The 23,838-nt window shown below is 40.8% G+C and overlaps 1 protein-coding gene across 6 annotated transcripts in view; it reads left to right on the top strand.

The window, feature by feature from the left end:
* The window catches only part of DMD (dystrophin), a 2,222,747-nt gene that overhangs the window by 2,145,802 nt on the left and 53,107 nt on the right, over positions 1–23,838 (top strand). For 4 of the 6 annotated variants that reach the window (XM_073901937.1, XM_025857655.2, XM_073901938.1 and 1 more), the window contains 6 exons: positions 11,847–12,013; positions 14,247–14,358; positions 15,964–16,100; positions 16,817–16,855; positions 21,101–21,166; positions 22,285–22,350. In XM_073901937.1, coding sequence (XP_073758038.1) covers positions 11,847–12,013; positions 14,247–14,358; positions 15,964–16,100; positions 16,817–16,855; positions 21,101–21,166; positions 22,285–22,350 — 587 coding nt within the window. The remainder of the gene's footprint in view (positions 1–11,846; positions 12,014–14,246; positions 14,359–15,963; positions 16,101–16,816; positions 16,856–21,100; positions 21,167–22,284; positions 22,351–23,838) is intronic. The other 2 variants (XM_073901939.1, XM_025857656.2) reach the window with 1 other exon arrangement.

Below are 23,838 nucleotides of genomic sequence, written 5' to 3' on the forward strand. Positions count from 1 at the left end.
ATACAGCCTTTGCTGAGCATTTTATCCCATGAACATTCCCCTTCCTCCCACTCACTCCGTGTAGGTACGTGTATGTGAATACACACAATGGTTTTTCCCTTTACTATTTAAAAGTCAAAGGACATCACAACATCACACATAAACCCCTAAACGCTTCACCACACGTTTTTTTTTTTTTTTAAAGGACTTTCTCCTCCATAACTGCAAAGCTACCATCACACAAATTTCACAATGATGCAGTAACATCATCTCTCATGCAGTCCACACCGAAATTTCCCCATTGCCCTGGAATGTTCCTTATGGCTGGCTCTTTTCTTCTAGGATCTAGTCAGGGTTTTTGTCTTGGAGCTGCTTGTCATGTCTCTGTACTTTCACTGAATCTGAACAGACCCCTCCCATTTTTTTTTCCTCATTCATTACCCTGACATTTTTGAAGAGCTCAGGCCACTTCTCCGGAAGAGTGTCATATATTCGGGATTTTTCTAGTTATTTCCTCCTGATTCGATTCAGGTTAAAATTTTGTGGCCAGAAGACAACAGAGATGATGTTGTCTCCTCACGATGTCACATCTGGAGGGACAAAATAACACCTTGTTTTTACTGATAATTCTAAGCATGTTAGGACAGTGTCTGCCAGATATTTCCTTTGTAAAAGTGTCCTTTTCCCTTTGTCAGGAAGTCATTTGTGTGCTGTTTTGAGACTCTGAATATCCTATTCCTCAACAACCTTTCACCCTATAATTTTAGCCTCCCCCGATGATGCTTTTCTAATTCGAAGATTATATTGGTGGTTGCCTAAGATTTTCTGATTCTACCTTTCCGTACGTAGTAGCTGGGTTTCTTCTGCAAAGAAGAGTTTCCACTTCTCCCCTTGCTATTTTTGAGTATCACCACAGACATCCAAAGTGATGTTCAATGTACAAGAGAAGAGACTTCTCCTGACTGAGCTGCCTTTGGATGTGCTTTTTGCCATGGTGTTACCTAAAATGCCAATGTACAGATGGTCCTTTTCCTCCATAGCAATGTAAACATATATTTAATAAATACATTTCAGGGGGCACCTGGGTGGTTCAGTGGGTTAAGTGTCTGCCTTCGGCTCAGGTGATGATCTCAGGGTCCTGGGATTGAATCCAGCATGGGGCTCCCTGCTCCGTGGGGAGTCTGCTTCTCCCTCTCCCTCTGCCCCTCCCCACTGCTCATTCTCTCTCTCTCAAGTACATAAGTAAAATCTTTATATATAAATACATACATACGTACATACATACATACGTACATACATTTCTGTGTCAGCCAGCTCTTTCATAGGAGTGACAAGTTAACCAAAGCATGTAACATGAGCTATGTGCTCTTGAAGAATGAGATGCTCATAGGCTTTTCTGTTTCTTTCTTTTTTTTTTTTTATTTATTTGAGAGAGAATGAGAGAGAGAGAAAGCACATGAGATGGGGGGAGGGTCAGAGGGAGAAGCAGACTCCCTGCCGAGCAGGGAGCCCGATGCGGGACTCGATCCAGGGACTCCAGGATCATGACCTGAGCCGAAGGCAGTCGCTTAACCACCTGAGCCACCCAGGTGCCCTTTTCTGTTTCTTCTTTTCCTTTTATGCTACTTCAGTACAGATCAACCCGAACCTGTTAGTCCTTGTAGCTCATATATGCCATAGCATGTAATGGGAGGAGGAAGGATACACATTACTGAAAAGAAGGGGCAAAGGAGGTGATCAGAAAGATAGGAGTATGTGTTTATCACAGTGATTTTTGTACTTTCATACAGCTGTCAGTAGATGAATACAGAATTTTGTTGAAGATTTAGTAGCTGGGCATTGTTTCAGGTAGGCCTTACTTAGATATCAGAGCCTCTAGAACTCTCAGACAGGTTAAAGTTTCCAAAGATTTCAGAGATCAGCCTGTCTATTCTCCTCAGTGATCATTTCTGTCTTTACTTTTTAAGCCTACTTTATGTGTACATACTGAAGTATTAAAATAATAGATCATCTTGAGCTGTTTCCTTAACTTCTTCGAGCCTTTCTTCATCTGTAACATAGTTAAACGTATTATATCAGGAACTACGTGTCCCCAAGTTTGTTTTCTTTTTTCCTAGTATCTTCTCTATTAATGAATTGTTCATTTTTAAACTTCATATTTTTAAAGTGTGCAATTTGATAAATTTTGACACGTGTTCACGTGATGAATCCATCGCGGCAATCAAAATGAGCATATCTATCGCCCCAAAAAGTGTTTTTAGGCCACTTGGTAATCCCTCCCGGTCCTGCCAGGTCCCCTGCCACCATCCCTATCTCTAGATGACAACTTACCTGCTTTCTGTCACTGTGGATTATTTTGCAGAGTCTGTAATTCTTTGCAAATGGAATTTTATGGGATATACCCATTTTTGCCTGGCTTTTACTCAGTATAACTGAGATTTATTTATATTGTCTTTACCCATACTTCATTCTCTTTTAATTACAGTATTACACTGTATGGGTATTCCACAATTTGTTTTTTCTTTTCCTCCTATTTTTTAGAATTTTAATTCCAGTATAGTTAACATACAGTGTTATATTACTTTCAGGTGTACAATATAGTGATTCAGCATTTTGTACAGTACCCAGTGCTCATCACGACAAGTGCCCTCCTTAATCCCCTTCACCTGTTTCACTCACCACCCCCATCCCTCTCCCCTCTGGTAACCATCCGTTCTCTAGAGTTAAGAGTCTTTTTCTTGGTGTGGCTTGCTTGCTCACTCGCTTGCACTGTCTTTTTAACCTTTGCTTGTCTGTTTTATTTCTTAAATTCCACATATGAGTGAAATCATATGGTATTTGTCTTTCTCTGACTGACTTATTTCACTTAGCAATATACTCTCCAGCTCCATCCATGTGGTTGCAGATGGCAAGACTTCATTGTTTTTTATGGCTGAGTAATATTCCATTGTATATTTATACCACATCTTCTTTTTAAAAAAAAAAGATTATTTATTTTAGAGAGAGAGAGAGAGCACGAGCAGGAGGGGTAGAGGGAGAGGAGAGAGAGTCTCAAGCAGACTCTGTGCTGATCGTGGAGCCCGATGCAGGGCTCGATCCCATGACCCTGAAGTCATGACCTGAGTTGAAACCAGGTGTCATCAGATGCTCAACTGACTGCTCTACCCAGGCACCCCTATATACCACATCTTTTATCCATTCACCACTGGATGGATACTTGGGCTGTTTCCATAATTTGGCTATTGTGAATAATGCTGCTATGAACATTGGGGTGCATGTATCCCTTTTTGATTAGAGGCTAAATGTTATAAATGGAAAAGGCAGAACAGGAAATGGATTACTGTACTCGTTTCAAAGCTTGGTCATTATCAGCAAAGATTACCTGGTCTTCTGGGTAACGACACTTGTAACAGAGATAGAAGATTCAGAAAAGAGTCTTGTACGTACAGTGTGGCCCTTCATGTGAGACCCACTGTTCTCTGAATAGAAGTAGCGTAGACTAAGAGCAAGATGTGAACCAAACTTGTGTGGAAGCTCTCGTAAGTGATCCCTTGTATCCCTGACTGTAATCTCCTCAGCAGCTCAAATGAAAAGCACCAAGTCTCTTGTGTCTCAGAGGATCAAAATGCCACCTTCCTTCTGTTTTATTTGTTACATGCAAGTTTTATATAGTTTTATAGGAGACTTTTTTATCACTCATTTGATTTTCATAAAAATTGGGATTGTTTGGAAGAAGAGTCATTAATATTCTTTACAACTTGTTCTTGTTCCTCCTTTTATGTTCGTTCCTAGTGCAGACTTCTCTCTTATGTAAAATATTCCACTGATGCCCTTGGTAGATTTAGAGGTTGTTAAAGAAATTGTAATAACAGCTCTGGGAACAGCCAGGAACTGCCTGTCCTATACCATCTGACCATGGCTAGCCTTTCTCCTTGTAGTTTTAAAGCCTTTGTGTACACACTAATTCACAAAACAGTTTTGATCAGTTTAAATTTAGCAAATCTTTCCAAACACAAGCTTTTCACAATCAGGACCAGAAAAGTTGGGTTGTGAGTTATTAATGCCTTTATCTGTTAACAGCGGTAGCGATACTGAAATGGTGATTGGGATTTATGAAGGGGACATTTTACTAATGGAACAACAAATGAAAATGGCCAGGAAGGAGAGATGAAACTTTTACCCAAAAAACTCCTTGGTTTGTCCTGGTGTTTTCCATAAATTTACCTTTTTCTGTCAGTAAGACTGTTTAGGAATTCTATTCATGCGTATGAATGTATTCAACATTTATATATTTAATTATTTCTATGATTATATAATAAATATGACATAAAAACTTAACAAATATATAAACATATATTTGTTATATCTATAATTACATATATAATAATACTCTATTAAATGAAATGACAACATACCTGCATGCAGACGTGCGCACACACACTCTCTCGTACCCTAGCTGATTGGGATAATTATTTGCCATGATTAAATACTGCACAGGGTTGTCTCTTTGAGAAGCAGCTTGATTTCAAATCCAAGTCCGCGATTTTAGCAAGTTCCCTTGTGACCTCTAGCTCGGGGTTTTTTGTTTTTTGTTTTTTTTTCTTGGTCCTTTTTCTTTCCTCTCTTCATGATCTATTAACCAGTGTGGCTTTTATCTCCCAATTAATAGTGGAACAGGCCTATCATGGCTTCTCCATTTCTGTGTTGTAGAGGATAGCTATTTGCTTGTTAGGTGCCCTGCGGGGCTCCCAGGGACGTCTGGCACTCCGTTAACACCGTGTCTCCATGTCGGTTTCTGAATTTTGACAGATGAACCATGGTAATGTGAGACGTGAACATTAGGCCAGGGTTTCTCAGTCTTGGCACTACTGACAGGCCCAGATAATTCTTAGTTGGAGGGGGCTGTCTTGTGCGCTGTCGGATATTTAGCAGGATCCTGGTGTCTATGTACTAGACACCAGTAACATCCCTCCCTCCAGTTGTGACAACCAGAAATGTCCCCAGACATTGTCAGATATCCTCTGGGATGCAGAACTGTCTCAACTTGAGAACCACTGACCTAGAGCATGGCTGCCTACCTGGGAGATTCCCTGCAGAGTCTCCCAGTGTGAAGTCTGTATATTCCCATACTTGAAGCCAGATCATTCTAAACATATCCTCCAAATTTAGAAAGAGGCTGTTAGCCCTTTGGTGTATGATATAATAACAGACAAACCGACAGAGGGACATTTACTTGAGGAAGTTTTTAAAAGTAAACTTGAGACAGTTTGAGAATTACTTATTTTGTTTTCTCCTTAGACAACCTTCTAGGTTTAATTTTGTTGCTCTTTCAGGATGACTCGGCAGTTTTTTTAAAAATTCTAACCTCATTCAGATACTCTAATCCTTCCTTTTATTTATTGTGATCACCCTGCAGCTTAATTCCTGTCTCTTCGTTCAGTTCTGCAAACTTTTACTGGCGGGGGGGGGGGGGGGGGGTGGGGATGGAAACCTAGTTCCTGTCTTTAGGTTTGGGCAAGTATTTTCTTTTTTTATTTTGGGGGTTAGTTCGTTTTTTATCATCTGAGAACTACTGGGTACAGTCTCTTGCATAACGTTTACTTTAAACGGTTTTTTTTCCCAGTTGATTAAGCATTGACATGCTTTTTCAAAAACTTCAAAGTTGAGATGCTTAATTGCCTTCTCTTAAAAATACAATGTATGTGTTGATGGCAGCTGGGGTGTGGGGCTTGCTCAGAAATCTTCCTGTTGCATTTCGTCTGTAGCCACGAATGGATACTATAATCCTGACAGAAAAAGGAGTGTTCACGTTGACTCCCTGGCAGCCATGTGGGGCCTGGTCCTTTAGTGCCTCAGGGTTTATGGGAAGCATAACGTGAAAGAAACCCAAAAGTAATTCTGAATCCTGGGCAAATCCCCCAACTCCAAACTTGGTATGTCATGCCTTTTGAAATGATTATTTTGGTAGTGACATCTTTTGGCTTGAACGTCCAGATACTGGGATTCCTGTCACTGTTTGCGGGCCTTGTTAAGATGGCACTTGTGTCTGGCCTCACCTGCCATCTGCTGTGACGGAGCAGCAGTCCTGATGACGGCCTCCTTCCCTGGCCTCCCAGCTGTGAACAGTTGCTGATGCGTGAGGCCCAACAGAGACGGAATGGGCTCCCAAGATCCTTCCGTAACTGCAACTCTCGCAATGCAAGGAGCTGGGATATCTTTGCTCTTTGTCTACGCCTGCCATGGAGAAGGCAAAAAGAGTCTTGGCAAAAAAAAAAACCCCAGAAACCAAAACAAGACAAAACCCGGGGCCAAATGGCCTGTTCCAAGAGTTTTTGCTCAGATGGTTTGAAAGTGGCGTTTAGGGGAGAGGGCAAGGTCATCCTTGATACCGAGAGAAACCATCTCCATTGGTCAAAAAATAATGGCACCTAAAAGGATAATGTCCCTTCACTGCCATTGTCCCTGTCTTTTGTCCTCAACAGCTTCCTCCTGTGCCAGTCTGTCCTTATTTATTTTTTCTAGAGTGGCCAAAATGTCATTTTAGCTGGGTTTTAGTTTTAGTACCGTTAGCTCTTTATAGAAGCTTGCCTGGCTTTTAATTCTTTCCTTCTTTATTGCCAGACAAAAGGAGAGGGAATATACCACTAGGATACAGAATGGTTTGTAGTAAAAATGAAAGATTGACACAGAAAGAGCATGTGGATCCCCATATCTTGTCTTCAGTGCTGTCAGTTGGCATCGGTGAGCAGTTTTAAAAGAGCCAAAGTGATAGATTTTACATCCTAGGAGCGAGGAAGAACCTTGAGAATTTCCAACCTTTAAACACAAGAGAATCTATAGTATTTTGAAAGAGGAGAACATTCTCTAGCTTCCCTGGGTAATTCACCCTAATGCTTTAACAACGCTCTGCATCAGGAAGTTCTGTATGAGTTACAGCCTAAATTCTTCATGCTGCTTAAGCCTGTCCCTTCTTGTTCTGTCCTCAGTGGAGGGATCGAACAGCTGGTCACAGGCCCCAATGCAAGAGCCATTCACATAATTGAAAACTGTTATTAAATTGCCCCTTCAGCCACTCTTTCTTGCTCGTTCTCTTTTTTTGTTCATGGCTAAATAATCCCAATTCCCTTAAACTGTTCTCATAGGTCTTTCAAACCCTTTAATTATCCTTGTGCCTTTCTGCCAAGCCTTCTCTGAATTCTGGGTCAGCTGGAGTCCCCAGAACTCCACCGCATTTTCTAAGGCGAGTTTGAACAGTGCTGAGGGTCATGAGACCATTTCCTCACCCTCTCCCTGCTTGCTTTCAGTTATACATCGTAGTCATGGCGTTGCTTTTTTTCTTTTTTATGTTTTTCCACCTACATTTGTTGCTGACTCATGGTCGGATTTTGACTTTCCATCTTCTGGAATGATTAGAAGCTTTCTCTTCTTACCACGCTTCCTGTATTAAGCCTGAATTTTTGCTCTACAGGGTATCTATTAATTCATCATTAAACAAACTCTCATTTCAGCCTCAGTCAGAAAAAAAAAATATATAGGTTCAGATGAAGCCACAGTAAATCCATGTTTCAAATAGGAATGACTTAGTAATGTTTTTCAGTTTACTGTCTGTGCTGGCTTGTCTCCTCGCTAGAAAGGGTTATTTTGATAAAGTTAGTTTCTAGACCAATGGAGCAGGAGATTGTCATAGGACGTATTGTAGCTGAAACTTGTGGTTCCTTTGACACAATCTTATCATTGTGTCTTTGTGTACAAGATAGAGAAACGCGTGCAGGAGCCTACACGGTGACAGAACCAGCAGGAGGCCTGAGTTTGACCAGAGAAGGCTGAAGGCTGAAGGCTGGGTTTCTGTGGAGCTGAGCTGCGAGGTGTCGCGGTGTGGCTCCTGTTTGACCTTGGCCTGCTTAATACTTTCACCAGGGACTTTTTGATGAGGACAGAACACATGTTTTCAAATGTAAAAACCGTTTAAAAAGAAGTAAGTTTTAAAAATGTAAAAATTACGCAAAGTGGGGAAGAACGGCTTGGCTGTTGGCTGTGAGAGTCAGGATTCTGCAAGTTTGCTGCATTTGTGCAGTGGGCTCAGACTCACGGGAAATCCTTGATGAACGTGAAAGAAACTGATCCCAGATGAACAAGCAGAGAGTAGAGGAATCACCGGAAACAGCCAAGAACAGCATTTCCCATTATACCCGCCACAGCATTAGTACTTTGTGCTGTTCATAAGCCTGAAAAGTTTAAAAAAGAAAAAAAAAAGATAAAGGTGTTGGGATCACTGAATAATTAGTGTGGGAAATCCTGAGGTCAAAGTTTAACGTGTTTCCTGACCAACAACCTTCTCAGCTTTTAATATGTTAACATTCATTAAGCATTTTAAGAGGCAGATATAATGTGCAGTGTTTCCGTAATTAATTTGACCTTCTTTTCATGAAGCACTTTGTTGGATGACTGATCTGCTGGATGCACTGGGAAGCACTGACCCAGAGATTTTACTTGAGTGGAAACCCTGTGTGAGCTTAGAATACAAAACAAAAGAAAGTCATCCAATCCTACTGTCTGGACAAGTGGAGGTACCATTCATTCCCAACAGATCATATTTGGAGAGTAGTCTTCTAAAGGACAGTGGCAAACCAAGGCATGTCCTATGAGAAATAAAAGGAATGAGGCGGGGAGCGGTGCGCCTGGGTGGCTCAGTAAGTTGAGCGTCTGACTCTTGGTTTCAGCTCAGGTCATGATCTCAGGGTTGTGAGATCGAGCCCCAGGTCGGGCTCTGCGCTCAGCGTGGGGTCTGTGCGCGCGCTCGCTCTCTCTCTCTCTCTCTCTCTCTCCCTCTCCCTCTCTCCCTCTCCCTCTCTCCCTCTCCCTCTCTCCCTCTCTCCCTCTCTCCATCTCTCCCTCTCTCCCTCTCTCCCTCTCTCCCTCTCTCCCTCTCTCCCTCCCCCCCGCCTCTCCCCCTCTTTCTGTCTCAAACAAATAAACACAATCTTTAAAAATAAAAGGAATAGGAATGAAGAGGCATGGGACAGACATGACCACTCAGGTAGAATATTGAAAAGGCTCCGCAAAGCCTGAGACCCTCTGGGTTTCTGGTGGGACGGACAACAACAGTGAGGGTAACAGTGGCACACACGGGTGTGGCTCTTGCTATGTGCCAGATACTGTTCCACGCACCTTTCCTTTAACTCGTTTAAATCTTAAAACAACCCTATCTGGCAGGTGCTATTCATAGTTCCATCTCAAGGCAGAGGAAAAGTAAGACCCAGAGAGGTAAATTTAATTCTCCAAGGTCACACCGCCAATAAATGGCAGAGCTGGGCTTTGAACTGTTGGTGGTTGGATTCTACAGCCTCCGCTCTGCTCTTGGATTTCAGCTGTGTGTGATGAAGTACTTTTGACAGGGGTACCTCTGCTCAGGCATTCAAGATCGTCCATTAAGGAGGTTGGCTCCCTGGTACGGCTGACGTTTATATGGTGGCTCTAAGAACACAGTGGCATCACATAAGAGTTGGTGCCATTCCAAAAGGATGAGTTCACTTGCATGGTCCCTTTCATCTTTAGGTTCCATGATTTTTTTCCCCCAATTTTCCACAGAGTGCCTCTGTGATGGCACTCTGCACAGAGGAAAGTGCTCCTCCACAAAAGCTTTTGATCAGTACCTCGGATTGATAGCGTTTTGCAGCTAGGAAATTCAAGGTCAAATACCTCATTATAATGTTGTTAAATTTATGATCAGGGGTAACGGCTGGACTAGTGCTGAAGTGGTGAGCTTTGCAAGCCAAATGACCTCTCAGTCCAAGCCCTATTGCCTTTCTGTCTGCAGTGTAGGAACAGATTCCTCATTAGCGAACCACATTCCAAGAGAAGCAACATGGGTTTGCAGTGTAGATACTCATTACTTGTTTGATACTAAATAACCCTTCCCTATGTTCAGTTTCAATCGGTCTTGGAATTGGCAGTGTTCTCTGGTTCTTGGCAAAAGCAAACAAACATCTTCTCTGTAGAAAGCACTTGCATTCTAGGGCTCAAAGTATCTCCAGAAGTTTTTTTTTTTTAAGGTCAATGTAGTATATAATAAAAAAAAAAATGTAAGCACCCAAGAACCCAAGGTGAGTGAGAACCAGCAGAAACAGCAGACTGCAGGAACAGACCCACAGTAATTTCATACTTCGGAATCAATAGACAGATGGTTTTTTGAAAACCATGTTTACTCTGTTTAAAAAAAATAATAATAGCTAAGATTGAAAAATATCTGGGGGCGCCTGGGTGGCTCAGTCGTTAAGCATCTGCCTTCGGCTCAGGTCATGATCCCAGGGTCCTGGGATCGAGCCCCACATCGGGCTCCCTGCTCCGCGGGAAGCCTGCTTCTCCCTCTCCCACTTCCCCTGCTTGTGTTCCTTCTCTCGCTGTGTCTCTCTCTGTCAAATAAATAAATAAAATCTTAAAAAAAAAAAAAGAAAAAAAAATATCTGCAGGGAGCCACAGACTTTGTAGAACTGACCTTAAAAATGACCAAATAGAACTTGTAGATGTTAAAAAGTACAACAACCAAAATTTAAAACTTACTGTTTGGGCTTAACAGCAGACTGGATGCTACCAAAGAGAGAAATAGATAGAAGGGATTGTTAGAAATGAAGCACAAGGAGGGCCTATGCAGACCAACATGGGTCAGGTTGAGAGAGTCTAACATTTATCTAATAGATTTCTGTAAACAGAACAGAGGGGAAATGGAGACGAGGCATTATTTGTTGAGGTCATGACTGAGAAGATTCCAGAGCTGACCAGAGACGCTAAAGATTCAAGAAGCCCAGTGAATACTAAAAAAGTATAAATAAACCCTAGAAACAGATGACCTTCAAAGGAGCAATAGTCTGCTTTACCAAGGACAATTCTTTACAGTAGCAACAGAGAAAGTAAAATAAAAGTGAAATAATAATTCAGTGTGCTAAAACAAAATAAAAAGAGACAAAACCGAAAAAAGAAACCTTTTCAGTCTAAAAATCTATACCCAATGTGGATAGCTGTCAAGAATATGGATTTAAAAAGGAGATTTTTCAGACCAAACAAAACCTGAGAAATTCTCCTCCAACATGGCACTTTACAAAAACATTCTAAAGGATATACTTAGGCAGAAGGGATCCCAGATGGAAAATGTGAGACGAAAGAAGCAATGAAGAAAAACAAAGTGGCCAATATATTGGTCAGTCTAACAACACACAAAAACTAAGACGCCATCTTGTAGGGTTAACAAGTAAACAGCAGTAGACCAGGAGGTTTGGGTTCTAGGACCATCTCAGCTCCTAGTCTGTTGTATGGCCTTTGAAAAGCTACCTCCCTCATCTGTGTCTCAGTTTTCTCGTCTGTAAAATGAAGCTCCAGGACCCAATGTTTTTTAGAGCCTCTTCATTATGTTTCCATGAAACACTGAGAAATAGATTGTCTAGGAAAAAAACAAGGAATCAATAATTCCTGAGTTGGTTTTTCCTTAACCTTCTTTGAAACGTTATCGATAAACACTCGGCATTTTACTTCTGTCTCACTGTTATGTATCTGTCCCAAAACTGGAGCTAAAGGGAGTGTCGAGGCACAGGTGTGTATTTTGCTCGCCTTTCTCCACATGTTGGTTTTACTTTGCTTTCTTGTCATCTAGCAGCCGAACAGAGTAATGGCAGGTTACTCAAGCCTTAGGGGGTAGGTGGCTCATGTGGCTGCGAGGGGGACATTGGCAGAAACAGGCTGTGAAAAGTGGGTCTCATCACACCACCACTGTTCTGAATTTCTTAATGTCTGGTCTGTACTGACGTGTGCCTCCTTTCCTTTCTCTTCTTGCCCCATGCCCCACCCCCCTTCGCTTTTCCTCCTGTCCTGCACAGGCTAATAATAAGCCTGAGATCGAAGCAGCCCTCTTCCTAGACTGGATGCGACTGGAGCCCCAGTCCATGGTGTGGCTGCCCGTCTTGCACCGGGTGGCTGCCGCGGAGACTGCCAAGCACCAGGCCAAGTGCAACATCTGCAAGGAGTGTCCCATCATCGGATTCAGGTATCGGGAACCCGCCAAATGGCATTTTTTTTTTTTTTCTTCGTGTCTCTCACCTTTTTCGGACTTGATCTTTTATCTCCTGTGCCAGTTGCTGTCAGTTTGTTCCTTTCCCAAGTGACTGCCCTGGTCCCCGGGCTAGTTTGGTGGCTCTGACTCATTAGGCAGGTGGCCCTTTGCACCTTCATTGTGGAGCTCTGCAGGACCGACTGACCGCCTGCCTCCTCGGAGATACCTCTGTGGCAGGGGAATGCTGATTCATGGCGCCACCTCCTTCCCGGGGCCAGACGGTGTTAACCATCTCTGGGTTTTTTTGTTTGTTTGTTTGTTTTTCCTTTTGCTAGAAATTCTCTAGGAATCAGTTCTAAGACTAAGAGATGGTTTTGTTTGGGGAGACCTGTCGTGGTAGCTCAGTTTCTTATTCACTTTGTCCCACTTTTCTTCCCTGAACTCACAAGAATTGTTTCAAGCAACCCAGAACGTACTTCTTGATCGGTGAATCTGATTATACTCTTTGCCTAGTATCCTAATGAACTTCTAAGGGAATATAAAGTATGCAAGTAAATGAAAATTTCACAAAGCAGCTAAAAAATGGGAAAGGTTCTTTATAAATTTAAAAGGGAAAGGGATAGGAAGCATAGCAGGTTATTATTCTGATATTCTTTAAAATGTCACGGAAAGCAGTTGGCTCTTAAATCTTCAGCCTCGGTGACCTGTTTTGGGAGAGAGGGGATATTGTTAATCTTACCGAACAAGAATCCCAAATCCAGATTTTGAAATGAGGCTGTATTTCAACATCTGGATCAACATCTGGGTTTCCCTAGCAGTGACTCAGCCGTCCAGTTCTCAACTAGCTATATGGTCTGTGCCTATTCAGAATCCACTTAACAGCTACGTAAGTACTCTTTCTCTAGTTCTGCTCAGATTTGTTTTATTTCTCTGCTTCCTAATAACTGCTTCGTACCATTCGTGTGCTTTGTATTCACTCCTCTTTTACCCCTGGTTTGTCCTTCTGTACTTCATGTTGTGACCAAGAGGTTTTTGCAAAGACCGTTAGAGGTTCCTAAAGCCTAGCTAGACCACCCTGAGTAGACAGTGCTCACAAAGGACACAGTTTTCCTTCCTTCCTGGTTTCTGGCCGGTATAAACGATGACAGGGGAGATGGGGAGGGGAAACCGCAGGGGACTGTGTTCTAACGCTTACCTTTCTGCTCTCAGCTTCCCTGCCTAGCTAGTGAGATTGATGTGCAGGGGGAGGTTTCACAAAATAGGAAACGGGGGTGCTTTGGAGGATCTGAGAGTGATGTTGCCTTTAATTCTTTTGCCCTTATCGAATTAGATTATTTTGGGAAGCGGCGCTTCTCTTTCTTCCTCCCCCTCTCAAAAGATGGTTGGGATCTAAAAAAGGTAGCTTTTTCCCCACATCTCCATATGTGGTAGAAGGAATATGTTTATTTGAATTGGCTAGCATTCTTATCTGAGAAAGCAAAAGGCAGGGAGAATAGGAAATAATAGCGTCTGCTGAGAATGGGGGCGGACGTACCAGCCCTTACTTACAGATTACAGCTGCTTTCAGCCAGCCCCAGTTTGTCTTTTCTTGGGGCTTCACTTATCATTTGTGGGTAACGTGGTGGTGTGGCGGGGGGGCGGTTCTGAAGAGAGAGACATAAAAGAGATCATCCGAGTAACTACCTGGAAGTGAATCGTGCCAGTCAATCAGAAAATGTGATTAAAGCAAGAAGCATTTTCAGTGAGAGTCCTTGTTTCATTTGCCTGTATTTTGTGAAATTGCTTCCTCTTGATAAATTGTTTTGAAAGTAATTGCTTCAGAAAAATGTTTGTCCCCAGAATGGGTAGGGGGCCTGCAGTGCATCCATCTCTCTCTCTCCTGGAAGTTCTTTCAAAATCTTGCGTTTGGTCTTCAAAAGACTGTAAGGTTGCCAGTATCTTCCTACTTAATCTGAAAGGGTTCCTCGTGGAGGTTAAATGAGAGCTGAAGTTTTCTTCCCTCCTTCCATACGTTTATAGGATAGTCTTCCTGCCAAAATGTTTTGATACTGAAGGAGAAGCACCAGAGATCTATAGATGGAGGAAGTTAATCACTTACCTGTGGGATTAATGAACATTGCATTTTGTTTCATGAATTAAGACCGTGTGGAAGAAGGTTTACTAAAGAACATTCTATGGGAATTGGATTTGAAGAAATACATATGTGTTTGTTTTTGTTTTTCACCAGGTACAGGAGTCTAAAGCACTTTAACTATGACATCTGCCAAAGTTGCTTTTTTTCTGGTCGAGTTGCAAAAGGCCATAAAATGCACTATCCCATGGTGGAATACTGCACTCCGGTAAGTCAGATGCCTCCCTGGCGTGAGAATTTGCTCACCTGGAAGGAGTTTCACTTCTGCACAGTATTGCAGATGATGTGTGATGCTGGGGTTTATGAGTTGCCCGGATGTTCCCCAGCTAAAGTGGCTCCTCATTGTAGGCTCCAGATTTACTTGATCCTAGTGCGTGGGGTGGTGCTGAGAAGACGTTTTCACACTGGTTTTGCACAGCCCTAGCAGTTGTGAGGACACGTTTTATGGCCTTGGGGAGGTGCTGGGTGTTGGGGTAGGGGGTGATGTGGGGTTCCTCTGAATCTATTATCCATTGCTTTCAGTCAGTCTTGCTTAACTCATGCTAGGCATTTGCCTTTTATTTTTATTTATTTTTTTGACTATTTGTACATGTATATATACAATATACATGTATATACGTGTGCCTTTGCCTTTTAAACTACTCTGTGAAGTAGGTATTATTATTATCTCCTTCCTACAGATGAGGACTCTGAGGTCTTAAGGTTAAATAATTTGCCCAAGGCTCTATAATTAGGAGGTGGAGCTTTCTCCCAAGATGTTGTTTTGGGGAAGTGTTCATTGGCTCACAGAACTTTGAAAGAATCGCTGGTGACATGGAAAGGACATAGACTTGGTGGTCAAACACACATGGGTGTCAATGTGATGTTCTTTAAACACTAGCTGCTTGCTATTCAATGCCTGCTCCGTGGCACTGGCATTACCTGGGAGCTTACTAGAAATGCAAAAGCTCTGGGCGCCTGGGTGGCTCAGATGGTTAAGCGTCTGCCTTCGGCTCAGGTCATGATCCCTGGGTCCTGGGATCGAGTCCCACATCGGGCTCCCTGCTCCTTGGGAGCCTGCTTCTCCCTCTGCTTCTCTCTCTCTCTCTCTCTCTCTCTCTCTCTCTCTCTCTCTCTTCCCCCCTCCCCCCCCGTCGCTCATGAATAAATAAATAAAATCTTTTTTAAAAAATGCATAAGCTCAGGCCCCGCCCCTGTCTTTGTAAATCCATCCTGCATTTTCACAAGATCTGCAGGTGGATGCCATGCGCAGCAAAGTTTGAGAAGCTCTGCTCTCGAACTTTTATGCTCTTCTTTCTCTCTTCCATCATCAGAGCGTTGACCCAGGTCTTTCACTGTCTCTCTCACTTGGATTCCTCTTGCAAAGGCAGTCAGTGATGGAGAATGAGCCACGCAGTGAATAGAATGATACTCAGTGGGTGAAACGTGACATCACTGTGGACAGAATCATTTTTAAAATACTGCAAAGTGTGGCCAAACTTAAGGTCAACTTTAAGAGTTCTACAAACTCCCATTGATTGAGTAGCCCTCATAGTTGCTACACTTGTTTTTCGCCATAACAACTTGTTGAGGTATTACTGCCGCCATTTTACAGGCAGTCGGAGCCTTGGAGAGGTAAATAACTTCCCCAAGTGAGCCCTACTAGTTACTGCTACGCCCGGCCCGGTTTTTGTCCATAGACTTGGCTCTTGACCCCCCACTGTGTCTCTTCAGTTACGGAACAAGTGCCCTGAAGCAGAGCACTGGAGTGAGTACTCTTTTACCTTGAGATCGTACCTTTGTAGGTCTGAGCTCAGTGCACTTTCCCTTTCAGACTACATCGGGAGAAGATGTTCGTGACTTTGCCAAGGTACTAAAAAACAAATTTCGAACCAAAAGGTATTTTGCGAAGCATCCCCGAATGGGCTACCTGCCAGTGCAGACGGTCTTAGAGGGGGACAACATGGAAACGTGAGTAGTGGCAAGCGCAAAGCAGTCTCTCATTTGACATATATTTGAGCTCCTCTCAGCTGAATGCCCTCCTTCACTCCCAAATGCAAACAGTCTCTCCTATTTCTTTAGATTTACTTTAGCCGAAAAGAGAAAAACAAGCTGATGGTCAATTGCCATTTTCCCACGTTAGTTGTCCCGTGACACCTACCTGTTCCAAAAGTGAAACCTGATCTCACAGGGAAAGAAACTACACGACAGCTACTAATTCCCTTATAAGAAATATGGGACTGTTTACAAATGAGTGATTCCAGTCTTTCATTTCGGTCTTCCTCCCTCACAAATCACTAGGCGTCTGTCTTTTTGTATCTGATTGTGTGGTCATACCTAGTTGCTTTTATCTCCTTGAAAGAAAAGACACTCACAGGAAGTTTCTTCACAGTAAGTAGCAATGATTCTCATGATCAAAATGGTATCTCCACCTCTCTGCAACCTTCTCGTGTTTCCCATAACGGATGGCAGTCGCACACTTGTTTGTTTTTCTTTCACCTCACTCTCCACCTTTGTTTGGCTGTTGCTTTCATGTTTCATACTTAATTGGTTGGATTTTATTTATTTTGACCTCTCAGTATTTTTTTAATTAATTAATTCATTTATTTTTATTTATTTATTTATTTATTTTTTTGTGGCTGAGTTTGCCTGTGTCTCTCTTCACCACCTCATTTTTTGTTTTGCAGTCCTGTTACTCTGATCAACTTCTGGCCGGTAGATTCTGCGTGAGTACTTCTGCTGAAGGGGGCTGCTACCACCAACACATTTGCTTGCTTGATTTGACGATTTTTTTGTTCTGTTGGTTTGGTTTGGTTTTTAAGGACACATTAATTTCCCTTCCTTCATTTCATTTTTTTTCTTCCCGCGGTAAGACACTTAGAGTGCCATCCACCACAGAGCGGGAGAATCAGAGTGAGGTTTCCGGGTCCCTACCTGGTCAGGCTTTAACCAGCAGACATCCTGGCCTGGAGTCAGTCATCAAAGAAACGAATGGGTTGTTAGTTCTATTCCTGAGAGACACGTTTACGTATTCTTCCGTGATAAGCTCCTCTGATTGCATAATAACCTTCTTGAGCCATATTTTTTGAGATTCAATACTTCAGGGCTTTCAAAAGGATGATGGTTTGTTCTTTAGGGCCTGTTACAAGTGGACCATTAAAAATCAGCAGAATTTGTTTTATAGTAGGATGTGGAGTTTGATGGAATAATTTCAGTCAGGTGTGTGTACTTCTTATCATGCTACTGGACTAATCTTTATACACATATACACACGAGTTTCTCAGTTTTGAACTAAACTCACTTTCCTCTCCTCTCCAAACTAAGTATTCAGCTCATAGTTACACATTTACACTGGAAGGAAAGTATACTCTACACTACTGGTGTATATGAATAATGCTAATATTAGATACCAACAGATAATTGGTTTATCTTAGGGTTTATGATGTTATTAGAAAACTCTGGGGAGTCGGTGATTTACATATTAGTAAACAAAGCATGCATTGTTTTAAAGTTACATCGTGTGGAGTATTTATAACAAAGTTTTGTTATTTCAGAGCGTACTTTATTAAAATATTTATTTAAAGTCAGACAGCTCTATTATATAGAGAAGGAAATGACCAATTTAGAAGAACTCGATTTATTTTTATTGGGTCTCTTTTATTGTTCCACCGTGTAATTTAATTTAAAGTATATCCTTTTTTAAAAATCCTGTAGTGATAAATGCAAGTTATTCATTGAGGTTTATTTTAAGTCTTTATTGGCCTAAAAGAATTGTAAGGTGTCCCTTTCTTTGTTAAAGCTGCATTATTGTGCCCCTTAATTTTGAGATACAGTACCTATACCTGATTTTTTTACTCATCAAGGGGAGTTATTTAGATTCAGTTCTGGTTTTTTGCTATTCATAGGTAATTGTTTTCCCTAACCCGGGTAGTTTATTTATTTATAGAAGTTTGACCCTTTCCTAAATGAGAAACTTCAAAACAAACTGATGGACTGAAATCCTCACTAAGCGAATGGATTTATTCTGTGTTGGAATAAGTTTTAGCCAGTTGAAATATCCAAAAGGCAAATGTGCTACAGAATAACTTTAAAAATGCATGGATGGAGGTAACACAAAATGATAAGCAAAAAATAACAGTTCCTTGAATGGAAAAAAAATGTTTATTGAATACATCAACTAATGAGAAAAAACATGACAAGTGAGTTTAATGTCACTTATTTTAAGTAGAGGGTGTTTGTCTTCAACTTTGAAGAACTATCAAATTAATAACATCCTATATTAAAATATCTTCCTCTAGAAACTAAAACATAGAATCACTTTGCCTTTTTTATAAAAAGTCTGCTCAATTATTCAGAAATAGTGGGAAATTATCCTTTTGAGGAAGAAAACCAGACCCAGCAGGCTATGGTCCCTATTTCTTTAATACCAGCATTTTTATTAAAGTCTTTACTCAGGGGATTTTAAATAATTTATAAAATATATCGCAGAGCTCTCCTATTTAGACAGAAGAACCAGGTCCTGAGGTGGCTTAATTTTGCAAGAATTCCCTCTGATGTTAACAGATTCTCATGTGGATCACAGAATTTGAACGTTGACTGAGATACAGATCTTTCGTTTTTCCCCAGCGGAAACCCTTACTTACCTGTATTTGTCGTATTTTTCTTAAAAACTAAATCTAGCCTAAGCCTTTTATATTGTTTGTCCGGAAATGAGACAAACAGTATCCTTTGAGCTATTCTGCTTTGAAACGTAAACGGATGAAAACTTACTAATGGAGTTTTCACAAAAGAGAAACCGGTGGTGGGTGGGGATGGAATTGGCCATTAGTAATAACAGGACTAATCCTTCTGGGTATATCGTTTTGTGTGTAGGAAGTAGGAAGGGAGAACAGTGTTCTTACCATCTCTCGGAAAAGTGTTTCAGAAGGCTTTGCATTTAGTTTTGTTTCTGGACTAAGTGGTTTTCTACTTATTCTTGGTTTTTTAAATGCGCCTTCTCTGAACAGGGCTCCCTTTTGGCTCATTTTTTGGTTTAAGAGGCGCCTCCTTTAGTATACTTTTTTTTTTTTTTTTTTTTAGGAATTCTTGTGCTTATGCATGCTCTGTTAGGTGCTACTTAGTAACAAAAATCACATGGAATTAGCCTCAAGGCTAGGAATTAAAGTGCTGCATAATATTTTCTGTATAAGATTTTACTAAAGTGTTTTGGATTTACATGCCTAGTTTTCTTGGTATAGTTATGCTCAAAGGTCTCAGGTTTTCTTTCTTCTGTACACTGCCAAGGTAGCAACCATTGAAAAGGAAAACACTTAACCATTTTCTTCCTGGTAGGCTTTTAGCTTATCAGCAGTATGTAAATGAGAAAAATAAAGTGTGTAAATGAAAAATTGGTTTGTTCCAGAAGATAGGGCTTATAATCCAAATAATCCAAGTACTAAATTATTTTGACCTGCAGTGAATATTTTAAAACAAACCTTAGCATTTTTCTAATGCACTATTCCAGGGTTCTAAGAAATGATGTGAACTCTACCAAACTAGAGCGAAGATTCACACGGAAATCTTTGGATCTGCCTAGTAAATTGGGTGGCCATCCTTGTTTCCTCATGACAGCTTAAAGGTCTTTGTAGTTCATTACAAATTGGATTAGAGTGACACTTGACCTAGACAACACTGGTTTCATAAATAAGACATTTATCTCTCAAGGAAGACCTCAGTTCCCTAGTTGCTTGCTATACTGTGTTGTAATCATTTTAGGATTGCGTGTCTTCTTTAAGAAATGGGGATTTCAAACTTATTTCCTAGGTAAGCCTAGATAACTACATGTTTGGTTTTTTTTTTCCATATAAGTAAAAACAAATGTATTCTTAGTGTTTTGACCACATCCATTAATGCTGTTTGGACGCTGGGCTAAACCAGTCCTCACTGAATAGGTTACTGTGGACTTCTGGGTCCATGCCTTTCTGTACGGGCTTTCTGTGTCAGGACAGAAGTGGAAGAGAACTTTATTCCATTTACGACCGAAAAGCACAAGTCCAAACTGGTTTTCAGAACGGATGGATTTTTTTTTTCCTAAGGTTAATCCAAAAGATACCATAAAAACTTCAAGGGTAATTAATAGATCAGATACAGAAGGGTGGGGAAAATATTAACCTTACCAGATTTCTTAGTCTCTGGAGCTTAAAAAGAAAAAGTAGGGTTTTACACCCCAAAAGCATATAGACTATTCATGCTAACGCTCCCCTCTAGTTTTTTTCTCTGTATGTTAGCACACAGTATCCCTACTAAGAAATATTGCAGGTATTGTGACATTTTATTGGATTTAGTCGTTCTTTTTTTTAAAACATCACAGTATCATTGTGGGTCATTCAGTTTTATTTTGTGAAGTAGTAATATGGTCCTGCTACTAAACTGTACTAAATTGGTGGATATGTTACTTCCTTACAAAACAGCACAGACCAAGATATCTTGATGTGTGGGATCTTAACAGGTCCTGGCCTGGCCTCCTGGGAATTGAAATTGTTGACTGTAAATGTACTAAGCAAATGTACAGTTTCCATTCAGTAAGAAAGCAGCTAATAAATGGCGTGGGGGGGGCACTACTTAAAATTTTTAACCACCTAGTGCCAACGTAGTCTCAGAACTATAGGATGTGAGAAATGACAAGGTAGGAGGAAAAAATGTCACAAAGAGATCATCTCCCCTTCTATAATTGAAACATTCCAGAGAAGATTTTGATCTCTTTTGATGGCTTTGGGGAAAAAAATGAGAAGTAGGAGAAATTACCTCTCAAACTTGGATTTAAAATAGTTGATGATATATCTAAGATATAGGAACAACCAAATGTGTACATTATCCAGAGCATTAGAAGAAAAGCATTTTAGGCCATATATATAACATGACTGTGTGGTGGGGTTTTTTTTTTCTCCATTAATGGATGGTATCTGTGACTAATCACATTTTCTGCCTTATAGGCCTGCCTCGTCCCCTCAGCTTTCACACGATGATACTCATTCACGCATTGAACATTATGCTAGCAGGTATGAGACTAGTTGAATGCCAGGCAAATATTGATTGAAATAACTAACCAAGGAAAGCTAACCTATAATCATTTGAAACAAACCTTTTCTTTTTCCCCCCAATCTTGTCTGATTTCTACTAATCCACTTGCCCTCTAACTTGCATGCCATTCCACTGCATGCTGTTTTTGGACACCAGTAAGAGCATTAGTCCAGAACAATCTCCCCTCATCCTGGCCTTTAAACATTTCTGATAGCTTTGCTATGTTTTGCATATGGAGCACGTTTAAGAATTGGCTTAGAAATCATCTCACCTTCTTGGAGAACTGCTAGACCAACCATCCATGGGTGAAGAAATGATACTATGTTCTCTAGAGCATATGAAAGCATTAGCTTTCTATTTGCGTGCTTATTTAACATCAGATGCTGTAAAGAAAAGAATAATTAATTTTCCTAATCCGTGCAACTTTTTGTCCCACCTTCTCTGTGTTTCAGCGAATTTTTATGCTTAAAAACCGAATTGCTAATTGTAAGCTATCTTATGCTCGTTAAAGAAGTCTGTAAGAGTTTGGTTAACTTTTTTTATTTTTTAGTGGTAAGAAGATTTTATTATTGTCTGAGGGGAAGGAGGTTTTTGAAGGTAAAAATTGGTGGCAGACTGTTCAGAGAGCTTACTATGAGTCCATCCTTTATCAGTAGTCTAACTGCTAAATGTGTTTGTCAACCGTGGGAAGCATTAACTAGCTATATAAGTCTGTCATCAGGGGAAAGCTTTAATTGTCTTTAAAAAACAAGGGGTAGTGAAGGTACAGTGTATTTGCTGGTAGGGAAGCTTTTCTTGTAAAAACAAAGGCCTGCTCTCAGTGAAAGCAAGATCAATTTGTGAAGAAGAAGAAGAAAACAACAACCAAATACAACTTCCCTTCTAATTTATAGCATAAATGTAGAGCTCCTAACTAGCTGTGGTCCACCACTCACTGCCTCAAATGGTTAGGGCAACACACACATTCTTTAATTTGAAGGATTCCTTTCTCTTCTTGACATGATTTATCCTTTAGTTTTCAGGAATGTTCGATTAGGTCTTGAATAGATTCTAAGAAATCACATAAGTTTTAATGAGCTTTTACGTTTTTTATCAGGCTAGCAGAAATGGAAAACAGCAATGGATCTTATCTAAATGATAGCATCTCTCCTAATGAGAGCATGTAAGTATCCTGTCTCTTTTTACAAAATGTTCCTGACGATGAAATTGCTTTGAGGGCTTTAGAGGTAGGGTAGTGCAGAAGATAGGAATTAGCATTAGACTCACTTGATCTTTCAAGGAGCCATTCGTTGACTTTTTTTCCTTTGACTCTTAACCACCTGACACGGAATGAGCTCATACAAAATGTGGCATTACTGGTATTCCAGAGTAGCAAAAACAGTGGGCCTTATTTAATACCGGATTATCACAAGTTGCATAGGCTCAAATATTGAAATTATACGAAATGCTTAATCTTTGACCAAACCTGCCAGATATTTAAAGGGGTTAGATATTAATTTTTAAATGTGATGGCTAAGTAGTATTTTCTCCACTCCGGGAGCAGACATATAATCTTGGTATGGTTGCATTGGTATTCCCATCTGGTAGGTTAGTTGGGCATTTTCCTTCAGAATCCGAAGTAGTAGATTTTTGTGATTTAGCATCTTCGCTAGCTAAATCAGGTGAGGCAATCTGGTGAAGGGTTTCAGAAGAGGAAGTACAAATTTAGGTCGAAGTTGTCTAGTGGGCTGATAAGCCAGGCCTGTCAAATAGAAGGGAAGAGAGAGCGCAATGCTAGAAATGGTTAACAGGGAAAGAGTGGCTTTCTTACTGAGTTGGGGAAGTGTTCACCGTGAGGAACACAGAGGAATAGTGCCATGAACCAAGGGCCCAAGGTGGAGGGAGCCGATTAAGAAGCTAATATGTAGGAAAAGATAAGGATCTGCTAACCGAATAGGTAATTTAGAGAGAGGGGAAAAAAATCTAGTCAAAGCACAGCAGTGTCTACTTCGATAAGTTACGGGTGTCTCACCACTTTGTCATGGAATCTAGGCAAAGGGAAGAAGGAGTGGTAAATTTATCATGCCGTTGGTGTGGCAGCCCAGCGTCACACTCCGATGAGGCAAGAGCCTTTGTAAGGATTAGGCTGAGGGAAAGAATATCCTAGTGGCATGTATATACATAGCTGGTTATTGAAGACATGAGAACAAATCATCTGGCAGATACAGGTGATCACCTGCAAAGGTGAGTGTTGAATCAAGTCGACACTCAGTCGTTTGTATATGACTGAGTTACTTAAAACGAAAACAACCTTTTCCCCAAACAGAAGTAACTGTGGTACATTCTCTTTCTCAGTTATGGGGATAAGTATTAGTAGGTTTAGTATATAAAATACCTTGACAGGAAAATATGTGGCCAAAGAATCAACCAAATGTAAACAACCCGAATGATTTGCTTCTTTGTGTCACCACTTTTGGTGATTAGAAGCTCCAGCACGTTCAAATTATTTCAAGTTGTATCTGTATAATAATGGCTGCCATTGACTGCCTGAGAGAACAGTAAGAGAAATTTAATTATAGCTCTGTTGTAATTAAACACAGGAAGTTCTTGCAATAAAATTTCAGAATTTGGGAAGAGGGATAATAAATTAGGTAGTAAAACATCTTTTTAC

Source organism: Callorhinus ursinus, unplaced genomic scaffold (genome assembly GCF_003265705.2).
Source record: "Callorhinus ursinus isolate GAN/ISIS: 27379988/994484 unplaced genomic scaffold, GSC_fseal_2.0 scaffold16, whole genome shotgun sequence".
Classification (NCBI taxonomy): Eukaryota; Metazoa; Chordata; class Mammalia; order Carnivora; family Otariidae; genus Callorhinus; species Callorhinus ursinus.